Source organism: Suncus etruscus, chromosome 1 (assembly GCF_024139225.1).
Source record: "Suncus etruscus isolate mSunEtr1 chromosome 1, mSunEtr1.pri.cur, whole genome shotgun sequence".
NCBI lineage: Eukaryota > Metazoa > Chordata > Mammalia > Eulipotyphla > Soricidae > Suncus > Suncus etruscus.
Window position 1 is genome coordinate 89087558 of NC_064848.1, and position 14841 is coordinate 89102398.

At 35.4% G+C, this 14841-nt stretch overlaps 1 protein-coding gene across 1 annotated transcript in view; it reads left to right on the plus strand.

Moving 5' to 3' along the window:
* DYNC1I1 (dynein cytoplasmic 1 intermediate chain 1) overlaps window positions 1-14841 on the plus strand; it is a 377776-nt gene that overhangs the window by 208337 nt on the left and 154598 nt on the right. Inside the window, 1 exon segment of the mRNA XM_049785233.1 lies at window positions 12330-12419. Within this exon segment, the coding sequence (XP_049641190.1) occupies window positions 12330-12419 (90 nt within the window).

A 14841-nucleotide genomic window follows, 5' to 3' on the forward strand; every position in this document is an offset into this window, starting at 1 on the left:
AATTTCTAGAGTTTAAGGTACAGAAAAAAAGTTATAGTCACCAACAATGTAGAATTGCTATTCTAGTGGTGCGAATTAGGCAACAGTTTTATATAAATACATATGTGAAGCTATCATTGCTATGGCATTTTGATAATTATATTAAGATGAACATGTCAGATGCCAAGGAAGAATGAAGGTGAAGCATATTGGATAGTTAAGGTCTCTCATGGATGATTAACTCTCATCATTAACAAAGCAAAGAGAAAGATAAGTATTTGTTTAAAGAATTTTTGTACAGGGTCACATATAATTGAGTGTATGAGATGCATGTATGAAGCCTTTAGTAAAATTCTTGCTCCCACACAAACAAGTAGATATCCACATCTTAATCATGGTATGTTGTTGGTGAGAAAGTACCTTGGGTCATCCTCTATAGAAAATAGATAGAAATTCCATTAGAAATGGAAATGTGATCCAGCCCTATATATTAGAATACATATAAGAATATATTAGAATATATATTAGAAAGATATATAAACACTACTTCAAGATGTTATTTTCCCTTTTTATCTTTATATCATTATTTAAAATAGCACAAAATGGAATTAAATGATCTGTCAGCAGATGACTGTTAAGAAATCTATTATTAAATTATTTATATGTATTTTATATAATGGAATACTACTTGACCATTAAAGAAAATGAAATCATTGCCAGAGCAATAATGCACTTGCCTTGCATGAGGCACGGACTCAAAATTCGATTTCCAGCATCTCCTATGATCCCCAAGACTGTCAGGAGTAACCCCTGAGAGCCAATGGGTGTGGCCTCCCAAAATAACAACAACAACAAAATAAAATAAATCTATGCCTATTCTAAGAAAGTGAAAAACTTCTATCCTTTTGGCTAATGAGTGACAAATTCTTTCTAGTTGCTTCATGCTGATTGTGGAGTTATCAGAGTTTTTGACTTTCTATATATGTCTAAGGGGCAAATATTCTCTATTTAAATTTTTCTTTCGCTCATTTTCTTTTTTCTCTTTTGTTCATTTTCTCTGTTTTTTCTTGCGTTTGCTCATTTATTGTCTCTCTGACTCTCTTTTGCTTATTTTCTCTCTCTGAATTGCCTTTGCTTATTTTTCTCTCTTTTATTCATTTTTCTTTCATTTCTCATTTATTCCTTCATTTCTCTCTTCAATCACCATTTTACATCTTTTTTCTTGTGAAGACCTTGCATAATCCAGGGTTCAATTGTGTTCACCTTTCAAGGTATCAGCTGCAAAGACCAGCACGCCAGCGAGAGAGAGAGAGAGAGAGAGAGAGAGAGAGAGAGAGAGAGAGAGAGAGAGACATACAGACAGACAGACAGACAGACAGAGACAGAGAGAAAGAGGGAGGGAGGGAAGGAGGGAGGGAGGGAAGGAGGGAGGGAAGGAGAGAGGGAGGGAAGGAGGGAGGGAGGGAGAGAGGGAGGGAGGGAGGGAGGGAAGGAGAGGATAACACCGGCAAGGCAAACGCCTTAGCACTTGTGCCACCTCTTCGGCCCCTAGAAGTGACTTCTAGCAGTTCCCAGGGCACCATATGCAATACTGGGGATCCAATCAAGATTGCATGCAAGGTGATCACATAACCTACTTTTCTATTTTTCTGGCCTTCAAAATGTCTGATTATTTATGGAAATGAAATTATTAGTTTTGAGGACAGCCAAAAATATTCATTTATCATCAGTATTAAAACAAATAAATAATAATACATGCATCATTTTTCTATGAAATATAAATTCTTAGATGGAGAACTCAGAAGCTTTCATAGTTATGCTAAAGTTATTATATAGTGAAAAGCTGGTAAATTTCATAATCTTAAACATATAAACTTAAAAATATAATCTTACAAGCTGTAATCTTATATGTGGGTGGGGAATGATGTTATAAGCGATCCAGAGAAGTTCTAGAATGGTTAAGGAGGAAAAATATTTTTTAAGAGGGAAAACAGGAAAGATTGGTAACTTGGAGATTATGTGAATAAGTTTCTAAAAGTGTGAGTTAGATTTTAATGTGAGGAAAACAAGGTGTTCAAGACATTGAACCTCCATACAAAATCCTGCACCTGTGGAGGTTTTTTTGGGGGGAGGGAGAGTAGCCAATACCTGCCATTGTTCAAGGATTACCTCATGACTCTTCACTCAGGAATTACTCCTGGTTGTGCTCCATGAACCATATGGGAGGACAGGGACTGAAATCGGATAGAACACATGAAAGGCAAGGCCTTATTGACTGTCTTTTAGCTTCTTCTCCTTAGAATTTAGCTTTCCACAAACATCTAGATAGCTTTATTTTGTATATCCTTGAATTTTTTAAATGCTACCTCGTCATATCTATCTCTCTAGTTATGAAAATTATGATACCTATAACTTTCCATTGCTCTACCTTCTTTTATTTTTCTATATAATTTGTCATATAATATACTTGATTATCAAGCCTATTTTATATTTCACCTACCAGAAGGTAAATACCATGACAGCATAACTTTCAATTTTTTTCCACTCCTGCCTGCACTTATATCTGGCTTCTATTAGGAACTCAAACTTTGTAAGAGAAAGAGAACTTAAGAGTCTGATTGGACTGTTAAATTTTGTGAAGCAAACATAGTATTAATATTAGTATAGTATTATGTGGACTGAAGTGGATTTCTGTGGACAGCAGTGAGAGGAAATGAACACAGTAGAGGAATATCGGGCAAAAAACTCATGTTGGGTTCAAAATTTTGAAGATTTAGAATCTCTGCCAAGGAACCTAGCTTTTATACTGCATGACATGGAAACTGTGAAGAACTTTCAATACACAACAACAAACCTGGACAACTTTATACACTATTGTGTCAAGGTCTATTCTGGTCTCAGCAGTATTGGACAATTAAATTGGGATCTTATGATAATAAATTCTTTTTTTTTTTTTTTTTTTTGGTTTTTGGGTTACTCCCGGTGGTGTTCAGGGTTACTCCTGGCTCTGTGCTCAGAAATCGTTTCAGGCAGTATCAGGGTACCCTATGGGGTGCCAAAGATCAAACCCAGGACTATCCCAGATCAGCAGTGTGTAAGGCAAATGCCCTATCGCTGTGCTATCTCATGGGCCCCGACAATTGATCTTCTTATATGCTGAACTGACCTAGATAATAGTGAACCACCAAAATTTTTAAGGAGAAATGTTATTATAGAAATGTGTATAATTATGCAAATATCAACTGCTAAAATTACTAAAAGTATCCTGCCTGAACATCTCTGAGGATATTATTTTCCTGGTTTCTGTTGGTCCATGCAAATTCAGTCCACTACATATTATATAGCAGTATAGTTATGTTCCAGGAAATGCTAAAAAATACTATTTTCTTGCTTCCTCTTTCATTTTGAATGTTTTCTTTCATTTACTCTCATTTGCAATGCCTTGGGTGACATTCCATCTGGAAGTAAACTTTCCAAGTACTGTCATGTTAGAGCCTTAGGAGAGAACTGATGTGGCCTAGAGTGTTAACAGGAGGGCTCTGTATGATGAGAAATGTATGTTTTCTTTACTCTGGCCAGATATTTTCTCACCAGAAAGTGACGGTTTTTTAAATATTAGCATGTAGTATATTTAACAAAGTGCTTACTGAAAATCCCACAAAATATGTCTTTCTTGCATATTTTGAAAGCATAGAGGCGCTCACCTTGGTTTGTGTAAGTATTCAGTGGTGCATGTTATACTTTATTTTGGCTGCTATGATACATATCAAGAGGGTGGCTGTCTTTGGACTCTTGGCAAAGTTGGCAGAGTGTACACAAAGTTGTTCCAAGGATAGGGTGACTTGAGTGAGTTCTGTACAAGAGCCCTTACCATCTGCTGTGCAAACATGTCTAAATTCAGTCTAATTCATCATACCCACTGTCAGCTGAACCAACTGAGGTCAACTTTGTATCATTTGTTGTTCTTCCATATCAACATTTTTATGCAAAATGAGAACATGTCTCTTGTATTTTCAAAACCTTCCAACTTCTCAGCAGGTCTGGATAGTATTAATTTTCTTGAGTCTGGTTTCCCCGTAAGGAGGTATATCAGAATGTGCATGAGAGATAGATTAGGAAGGAATTAAGTGGCATGTCAAAAGCCATATTTAGCATTACCAGTACTTGAACTCATTAAATTTTTTAAATAATATTTATGAACTACAGAATACTTATAATTATTAACAGGGAGATACATATATCCAGAAAGAAATATGGACTAGTATTTTAATGCAATGATCTATATTGTGTGATTCATAACTACCTTTTCAGAACAATCATAACTGTATTTGACAGTGATGGTAGTAATAGGAAAGACCTTTGAGTGACTTTTCATCTGGTTGTGGAGATAGACCTATCAATAACTTCATGTGTTCTAATATGTGTTATCTTTAGAGTTGTCTACTAGGTGAGGTAGTAAGACAGTGAAGACAGTTAACAAATATGTCTTAGAGGAACTGTTAAAACGTTTAAAGCTGTATCAGGAAGGAGAAGTAAAAATCACTTCCTAGACATTGGAAAGAAGTATAGGCAGGAAAAACAACATGTAGTACTTTTGAGGCATGAGCCTACTGGGACCTTGATGATTGTATGCAGAATGCAGCTGAGGTGGAAGAGAAAAGGAAAAGCTGTAGGTTTTTATGCTGAAATGAATAGTAATCTCTAAGCGAGTGAGAAGGAAGCAGTTTACCTACCCTAGAGCAAGGCAAGATTGGGGGTTAAGGTGTGGGTGGAAGGGAAATTGGAGACATCAGTGATGGTGACAGGAAGGGTACACTGGTGAAGGATGGTGTATGTTGTATGACTTTAACCTAGTGATGAACAATTTTGTAACCATGGTGTATAAACAAAGCAATTAAAATAAAAAATAAGATTTACAAAAATATGTATAGTGATCTCTAGAAGATATTTTGGCAGAAAAAGAAGATGCAATTTTGGGGGGTTTTTTGGGGTTTTTTGTTTGTTTGTTTTGTTTTTTGGGGGTGGCACTCCCATTTGATGCTCAGGGGTTACTCCTGGCTAAGTGCTCAGAAATTGCCCCTGGCTTGGGGGGGGCCATATGGGACGCTGGGGGATCGAACTGCGTTCCTTCCTTGCGCTTGCAAGGCAGACACCTTACCTCTAGTGCCACCTCATGGGCCCCACAATTTTTTAATTATAAGGGAAACTTCTAGAAATATCTAACAATACTGGGAAAGTTAGTAAGACTAACTACATGTAGTCATCTCTACTAATAGCCAAAATTATATAAAAATCCAGGCAAATAAGAAAATGGTGAATAGAGGCCTGCATTGATACAGGCAGAGCTCAATATGAAATAAATTTTGGAGGAGAAATCAAAAGAAGTTAAATGTAAAAAGAAAAAAATTGAGTGTGTTACACTAAAGTACAATTGCAAATCCATGAATAATTCAGATCTTCTTAGAGGAAGATCGTGATATCAGGGATATCTTAGTTTATAGATTATGGTGAAAGATAGTAGGTAAAAATATTATTCAAATTTTTTTGAAATGAAGAAAGATTAGGTCAAAAAGTAAATGCATCCTGGATCTGTGTTCAGAAATAACTCCTGGCAAGCTCAGGGAGACATATGAAATTCCGGGAATTGAACTTCGGTCTCCTAAGTGCAGGGCTAATACCCTCTCTGCTGTGCTATTACTTATGTCCCCAAATTGCCTTTTCTTATAAATTCCTGTTGAACACCTTTCACCTGTTCATGAGACCAGGGCTGTAGCTTAGTAGACTGAACACAATCCTGTGTGTGGAAGGCTTGAGTTCAATCCCTGAGCAACACCAGGTGTAGTACAAAATCAATAACAACAAAAATTTATCCTGCTCAGACCAGTTATTTGTTAAGTGGTGGAGGATTTTGGGCACTTAGATGGTAGGAAGGTGCTCTATATTAAGCATCTCAACATTATATATATATGTATAAATATTGTGTATTGTATGTATATATCCAAATCTGTGTACATCAAAACCTCAATTCTTAATAACCATGCTACCTATAGTAAATAAACAAAAAGTTTCAAAGAGAATCTTCACTTAAGTAAATTTTTTAAATTAAAAAAGTGGGACTAGAGAGATTATACAGTGGATAAGAAACTTGCCTTGCATGCAGCTGACCCGGATTTTATCACTGGCATCCCATATTGTCACATGAACATCAACAGGAGTGATCTCTGAGTATAAAATTAGTAATACACCTTGAGCACAGCCATGTGTGGCCCAGCAAACAACCAGAAAAGTTTAATTTGAGAGATTGACTCCTTTGTCGATTGACTGACTTAATAATGCTAGAATAAAACACTGTCTAAAATATCCATTCAGAAAATTATGTAAAAGTGAGTAGTACATTTGTCCTTAAGCTGAAAGTAATAAATCTCTAAAAGAAAAGTCTACAAAATGCCTTTGAACAATTCCAATTGTGTTCATCAGAAACGGTCCAGTAGTAAGCTTAATTTAGAACTGCATTTGTTCTTGTCATATCTTTTTTTGTTTTTGAAGCTAGTTTTAGTTCATATTTCAGCCAAAAAAATAAAATTAATTCTAATATTCACTGTTTTTCACATTAGTTATATGTTGTAGTACAATTAGAAGTTATTGTCTCTCTTAGTGGCACTTAAAGTAATTGTGCATCTTACAGCCATTAGCATATTCCATTCAAAATCACATGATAATTGTTCCCACTCTGCCAGCAACAATTTGGGAATCCTACTTTTGAGTGAAAAAGCATGTCATGAAATGGTCCACTGTGCTCCACTACACTCTTTACTTGAGCTGGTTTAGAGTCTTCTATGAGCTGGCCGATGATGGGGTCAAACTAAGCAGCAAGGGGCTTATGGTTAATCACTCGGGCCCTTCTTATCCAGGAATTTTGCAGGCCTTGTGAGGGTTAGGGAAAGTGAGAACCCAGCAACCTTTAAAAGACAAGCTCTTCCCTTCACAGATGGCTACACTGTGTTGCTTATGGTTCTGGCTGTAAGCAGCAGGCATTAAATCTATAGGGATTTATCTGAAGGAAATCTGGTGCTGGCACCACCTCTAGTGAGATTTATTGAAAGGACATCTGGTACAAACAAAATCAACAGGACGCCCAAAGAACAGGCTTGAAAAATGCCTAGAACCAAGAGAACCCTAATTTCATATCTGACAATCTGTCAAGGATCGTGGACAACACATTGCTTAAATTAATCTCAACCATCCCCTTAGTTATGCCTGTTATGCTCCAGTCTGACTGTCCCAAACTACCTGTTTTCTAATCATCCAGAGACAGAGGACATAATAATGTCTCCCCTGAATCTTCATGAAAAAGAAAGTAGGATTATGTTGTAATCAACCAATAGTACTGCAAGGAGACAGATTTCTCAGATAAAGGTGTGTGTGTGTGTGTGTGTGTGTGTGTGTGTGTGTGTGTGTGTGTGTGTGTGTGTGTGTAAGTGACAGATATTCCAATGCATTCCTTTTGCAATGTCTCAAATTTTTAAGGTCATCAAAGCAAGTAAACAGTCAAAGATTCTGGTATATTCAACTTGATTCTGCTTATTTCATTCTGAACCACACACTGATAGAGGAAACTAACTGGGAGAAGAGCACATGCAAAGTGTCAGACTTGGTGTTAAGTGTGTTATATGTGATTGCTGCCAAACATGCCATTATTTATTCTTAGGCCTTCAAAAAATATTTAAGGAAGGACAATGGTTGCTAAAGATTTTTCTATTTGGAGAAAATGAATGTAGCAACTTCAAATAACAGATCTATGGTGCTAAATAAAATAGTGTGTCTAAAAGATGCCATTGTTTGAAATTATCCCCTTGGACTGACAGGTAATTAATTTCTGCCACTAGTTTAATTTTTTCTGTAGATCTGGTACAGGAAACTAAACATGGGTGGTAATGGGTGGTAATCACCCCCCCATCTCAGAGGAAATGTAACTGTATCTGAAAATAGGGCACAACTCATATATCAGTAGTCTGTAGTGAGTCTATATAAATCCTTTTCTTTAAAGTTATTTAACTTTTTAAAAAAGGTTTCAACAGGAAGACATTCCAGTTGCACCAGAAAGGAAACCAGTCTTAAAGAAAAATATACTCTTTGTTGAGCAAGGCTAACCTATCAATAAGCAGAGAAACAAACCAATCACTTGTGTTTTATTTCCTTAACAAATTCATGGAAACACTTTATTTCTTTAAAAGGTGATCAATAAGAGTCATATTTCTGGTTAAAATTAATACCTATATTTAGTCAATAGGCATTTTTAAAGGACAGTTTTTATTTCTTAAATTTTGCTTTTCTCTCTTTTACATATCTCAGCATTGGACTTTGCCCTTATTATACACACTGTATTTCTGTCTATGTATCTTACATTTTTAATATAATTTTTATTTTAATCATAGTGGCTTACATATCATAGACAATATTTTAGGTACATGGTAACATAAAATCAAGGGAATTCCCATCACTGAATTGGCCTCCCTCCACCTCCGTTCCCTTCCTAACTCCCATATCCTCTTCCCTCCCCACCAGGGCTGCTAGAATAAGTGGTCCCCTCTGTGCCTAGCTTACTACTTAGTGGTCTTACACTGTTTGGTCTTGGTACTTCCCTTATTTCCCCCTCTAACTGGGAGGCGGGTTAGATAGTTAAAGTTATGTGGTTTTGTTTGAAGAAGAGAAAAGTAATAAACTGGGGAAAAAATCAAATACTCCGAAAATGGGCGGAGTCCTTCTATAGGCTCTCATCCTAGGTTTGAGAGACAAAGGGGAAAAAGAAGGTGAAACACCACAACAGTACAAAAAGAAGTGTCAAATAAAGTATCCAGTGAGCACTCCAAAAAAAAAAAAAAAAAAAGATAAGCACCACATAAAAGCCATAGTATTGTGGCAGAGCACATAAAGGAAGAAAAGAAAAGAAGAAAATAAATAAATTAATATAAATGGAGACAACAACTTCAATAGCCAAACCAAAACAAAGAAATCGACAAAAATTAATACATAAATAAAAAAATGTTTTGTGCTTTTTGCCTTTTGTTTCTTTTTTTTTTCCTTCCCACCTGCACATGCACAGTAAATATTGGGGTCATTGAAAAGGAATTCCCTTGGCCTAAGAGATACAAGGATTCTCCACCCTTGAAGTGTATTGTCATGGGTTTAACTATAGACTCCTTTCAGGTTCATTTACTCTCCTCTTGGTGCTCTTGTGGTGTATGGAAGACTTTTGCTTCATCCTGGTTCGTTGGGGTAGGAGGTCAGTCTTGATGCCTAATGGATTAAGAACTGAGGGTGAAGAGTTTTAATAAGGTGGGAAATCTGGATGGGATTGAGGGGTGAGGGGATAGTCAGATTTCCAAAGGGCGGGAAAGGGGAAAAGTAGATGGGAGGGGCAGAAAAGAAGAGAACAAATAAATTAAAAAGAAAAGGATAGAAAAAGGAAAAAAGAAAAAGAAAGTAGTGGGAAGAGAGGAGAAAAGAGCAAGGGAATGCTAGTTTGCTTGAATGTGTTCGATGAGTAGGGCCTGTAGTATAAGTCTGTAGGTCACAGTTGCTGCTTCGGTGGTCTGGCTGGTCACATGCTTCAAGTCCTAAAAGAAGGTATAACCTAGAGATAAAGGCTATGTTAAAGAGTTTTATCGGGACATTCTCGTAATGCAAGCTGGGTATGGTATCTTGTGTGACTGAGCCCCGAGATGCCATCTTAGTTTATCTACCCTTTGTATCCAAGAACGCCTGTGGACAGAAAAGCTGAGAGGTTATTTTAAATATAATATTTCTTTGTTGGCTTCTTTATTGTCTTTTGTTTGTAGTTTATCTTTGAGTTGTTCTATGTGATTCTTGAGCTGTGCGATTCTGCTCTTTTGGCTTTCTACGGTTTTATGTAATTCCTTCAATTCTGTTTGCATGGAGTTTCTCATATTTTCTAACAATTCTTTTAGTTGGTTGATTTGTTTATCCGTGGATTTCTTGTATTCGCTGGCTAATGTTTCTTTCATTTCTTTTAACATGGCTTGCATTTCATTCCTCATGGCTACTTTAAGAACTTCTTCTGTTGGGTCTGCGCATTTTGGAGGACTTGGAAATTTATTAGGGATTCTTTCCATATCCCCTGAATTCAGGGTCTTCCTTGACCTACCCATATTCCTTTGCATATATTGGTGTGGCTTAGAGTGCAGTGCCTTCTGAATTCAGACTACTTTTGGCCAATTTAGGACAGACCTTGTTTCGATTCCTGGCATCCCATATGATCTCCCCCCACCAAGCCAGGAGCGATTTCTGAGTACATATCCAGAATTAACCCTGAGCATCACGAGGTGTGGTCCAGGAAAAGGCAAAAAAAAATTTATATAGACAAAAGTAGACCCAGGTAGAACTTGAAGCCTGACATTTCTGAAAGCTGAAGGGAACTGCTCCATCTGCTTTTCTATAAGGCTAGACTAGTTATTTCAAGTAAAAATAAGTAAGTTAAATGCACATGTAAAGCTCTCATTGTTGCTTTAGGTGTTATCATCATCATTATTATCTTCTTTATATTTCTACTAGTTTATAGAGTCATAGAAGGTTGTGCCAATCATAGTTTTTTAGCTATGGATAATACCACAAAGTAGACTTAAGAAATGTACTTGCTCTCATATGTGACTACTAGGGTCACACCAAATGCTCCTCTGGAAGGGACCTAAGATTGGAAGCATGGAGGCCAGTACCCTAGCCCCTATATTATCTCCTGGCCCCAAGTGCCAGGCATACTCTTTTTTTCCTGATAGTTGGATGTTAATAATAGTAGAAAATAACGTCATACTTAATTTATAATAACATGTTAGTAATAACAGTTCTCCTTTAGAAGGTTTTGTATTCTTTCTAATATGTAGTGTAGTTATAAAGTAATTAGATTGGTTCTACAGCTTACACATATTCATGTAGAATACTGAAGGTCAATGAAAATTCATAATTAAAATGTTTTTAATTGTAGCTTTTATTTGTTACCAACAGCTGGATAGGGTGATGCATGGGAAATTAATGTGATTAATATGTTTTAGTTGTTTGTTTATATTTATGTTGACATAGAAATCAAACCTAGGGTCTCTAACATTCAAGATATATGTAGCTAAATTACTATGCAAGTTTTATGCCGATATTACCACCACACATTTGATTAATAAATCAGAACTTTGTGATTAATTTTTGTGCAACACATATTTAGTTGACATTAAGTATACATTTTTAAAGCATACTATATATAGTTGAAGTTTAGAGATTTGATGTAAATCTTAATATTTATTGTTATAGAAACAATACTATCTATTCAGCTTTTAGAAAGTCTATAAATTTTTTTTTTTGAAAAATAGAACATATGAGTAAATATAGAGGGGAGGAAGGGAGCAAAGAAAGAGGTTTCTTATCAACTTCATTTGAACCAATGAATTCAATGACTATAATATTTAAAATTAATGGTAATAAACTTATGTACTGTAAAAATGTTTTAATTTATAATACATTTTATTTTACAAATTATTTTTCTAAGTTGGAATGTAATTTGTGTATGCCATTTAACTTTCTGCCATATATTATACATTATAACTGACTTCAAGTACTCTACAATGAAAAAGAGTCCTTTAAGAAAGGCAGGATGAGAGAGAATGTGCATTTATTTGCATAGGGCAGGAAGGGCATTATAACATCTGGCAGTGGTGGCTGACTGGATTCATTTGTTCGTACTCATTAAATTCACATTAATGCATGAGCTGTTCTGAATGTGTAAATGCCCTTTCAGGTTGGTTGCTTTCTCTTAGGCCCATGGCAGTGACTCTTGGAGCTCTATACCCTGGTTGTTTACTTGGCAGTGGTATCTGACCTGGGGTCAGACCTGTATTTAACCCTTTCTTGTAGGTCAAAACCAAATTAATTTGGTGAGAATTAAATTGGAAATGAGTCGTCTGTACAGCAGGTGTCCATTGTGGAGAATGTGCTCCAGGTGGAAACATTTTAAAATCTATTCCTAAGCCATCTCCAAGGAAGCTACAGAGGTCAGAGAGGCAATTCTGAAAGACATCCCATGTGGTGAAGAATTGGAGAGAGGTATAGCAGGTGCTGATTCGAGGCAACTTTCTTAGAAGCTACAGGGAACTTTGAAAAAGGTCCCTTTTGGAGATAATGAATTCATATATTCATGAGCATATTTTGAGGGCATTTGTTGTGGACTGATTTACTTAGAAGTTGCCCTAAATAATTGGAACTCTACCCTTTGCCCCTACCTCCCACCATCAGCTAAAGTCTTTGATTTGAAGGAATGAAAATAATGCTTTTTTTTTAATTTTTTCTAGATGATGAGGATGATGATGAAATGGTAGAACCAAAACTTGGTCATGATTCTGAACTGGTAAATCAAGACAAAAAACAGGAAGTAAAGGAAGGTATGGCATGGGTTATTTTATTTTATTCACTACAAAATGGAGTAGAGGGAGAGTATAAATTAAAGTGTGATTTATAAATAAAGTATAAAGGAAAGTATAAATCTTACTTTATAAGGAAGATTTTCTATGATTGTTCAAGATATATGAAAATTAATATCTTCATAGCAAGTAATTTTAGTCAAATATTTTATTTTTAGCAATTGAAACATTAAATGATTATAGTTATTATTTTCAAATTTCATGTTATAGTACATTCATTTATACTTAAGATTTAGCCTTCTCATAGAGAATGCAAATCAAATATAAACCTTTATGCAATCTACCATCTGGTCTTTTCTGGTCACTTTTAGTAAAGTTTCATTGATAACTGAATAATTTCCTTGACTTAGGCAGAGATATCAAGTTTTGATAAAATATTAATCCTATATTTCAAAAGTTACAATCTTTGAACTATTGTTTAATCCAGGTCATTATCAGGTTGATATTATTCTCTAGAACTCCTGGATTATTGCTGATCACTATTTTTTTCTTGTAATCTACTTCATAAAGAACTCAAAAATTTTCACCCTCAATATTTTTGTTTTCAGTTTTTCTCATATGACCATCACCCCGTTTCGAGACTTCTGCAATACACTGTTATTTTTCTTAACACAAAAATTACATATAACCCAAAATGATATGAATTCTGGAAAGAAATCACAACCATAACCACCAATAACTCCACTGTCTCTCATTTTGTTTCTTTAGCTCATCAATTGCTCTATTTTCTACTAAAAAGGAACAGTCATATGCTCAAGCATAGTCATCAAACAACTACCCTCCCTCAACTAAATCACACATATTAAAATATTTCAGTCCTGATCTTGATGTAAATTCTTTGTACAGTGTGTTTTATTCCACACTTGATAAATGACAAGCAAGACATTTAGATGGAGCATGGATTTCACCGCTACTGCTCCTGCTTAACTTACTTTAAACCAACAGCCAAATAAATTCAAGATAATCTACAATTCCTGTAACAAACCCAGTCACAATTCCCTCCAAATCTTTACTAAATAATGTAAAATAAGATTTATTATCTGTCAATGGTTGTGTTATCCAGTCACTCCTTTATATATTTCCAGTGATAACATTAAAAGGAAATGACTATCAGTACATCCTGATTTAGTCATGTGTTATACATTTAAAATTAATAATTATACTACTGTCAACTGTACTCTTAGAATTTGCCACATAAGGAGTGTAACTTATTCCATAGTCCAGTGGTAATAATGACTAACATTTAGTAAATTTAAATCATATATGGACCTCTTCAAATGTAGTTTAGAAAGGCTATTCTCTCAAAACATGATTTTGATGCAAATACTTTTATTATCTTTATTTTATAGTTAGAAAACTAGTAAGAAGCTCAAAAAGTTAAACATGGGCAAACTAATATAGAGATGCATGCTACAAATTATGTATTATGGAAAGTACATGTTTAAAATATTACTGGGACAAGGCTGGAGCAATAGTACAGCAAGAAGTGCATTTGCCTTGCACAAGGCTGATTTGGGCTGGATCCCTAGCATTGATATGGTCCCCCAACCTTGCCTGGAGTGGTTCGTGAGTGTAGAATCAGGAGTAATCCCTGAGCACCATTAAGTCTGTCCAAAATAAAATATCACTGGGCCTCAAAAACAAGGAAAAATAGAGAAAGAAAAGAAAGCAGAACAAAAATTATATAAATGCTACAGGTACTATTTCTCTAATAATTCTTAGTTCAGACTAACAACAACAACAACAAAAAACCTATCATTAGGAACAGATAGAGTGACTGTGAGAATGGAGTGTGGATAAATATTTCGTCAGTATTTCATACTATATCCCAAATGTGAACATAACTCTAATAAAATGCTCATTTGATTTGGTACACATTAAATATGCACAGTGCTTCAGCACATAGTCCATACTGGGGACTTTTGTAGGGATGGATTGTTACATTGATACTTGAACTTAGTCATTACTAAGCCGATTACTCTTAAGTTTTGGATGATGACTCCAGTAAGGAAAAAATTCAACATCCTTAACAATGACACCCACAGGGTCAAAGGAAATATATTTGATCAATGTATTTGAGTAAGGAGATTTTAATTATATTAAACTTATATTAAAAAAAATTTTAGGCTTATGAAATTGAATGTCATCAACATAGGTATAGCAAGGGAAAACAACTGAAATATTTTTCTTTTTGCAAATATTCTTAAAATACACTGAGAGCAAGTACATTTGTTATGTGTTTAGCATGGATTTACACACACACACACACACACACACACACACACACACACACACACTCCTCTCTAACCCCAGTCACCGAATCATGTTTACTGGAAAAGCACTGCAAACTCTTTCCTAAGTTCTAAGAAAAAACATCCTCCAG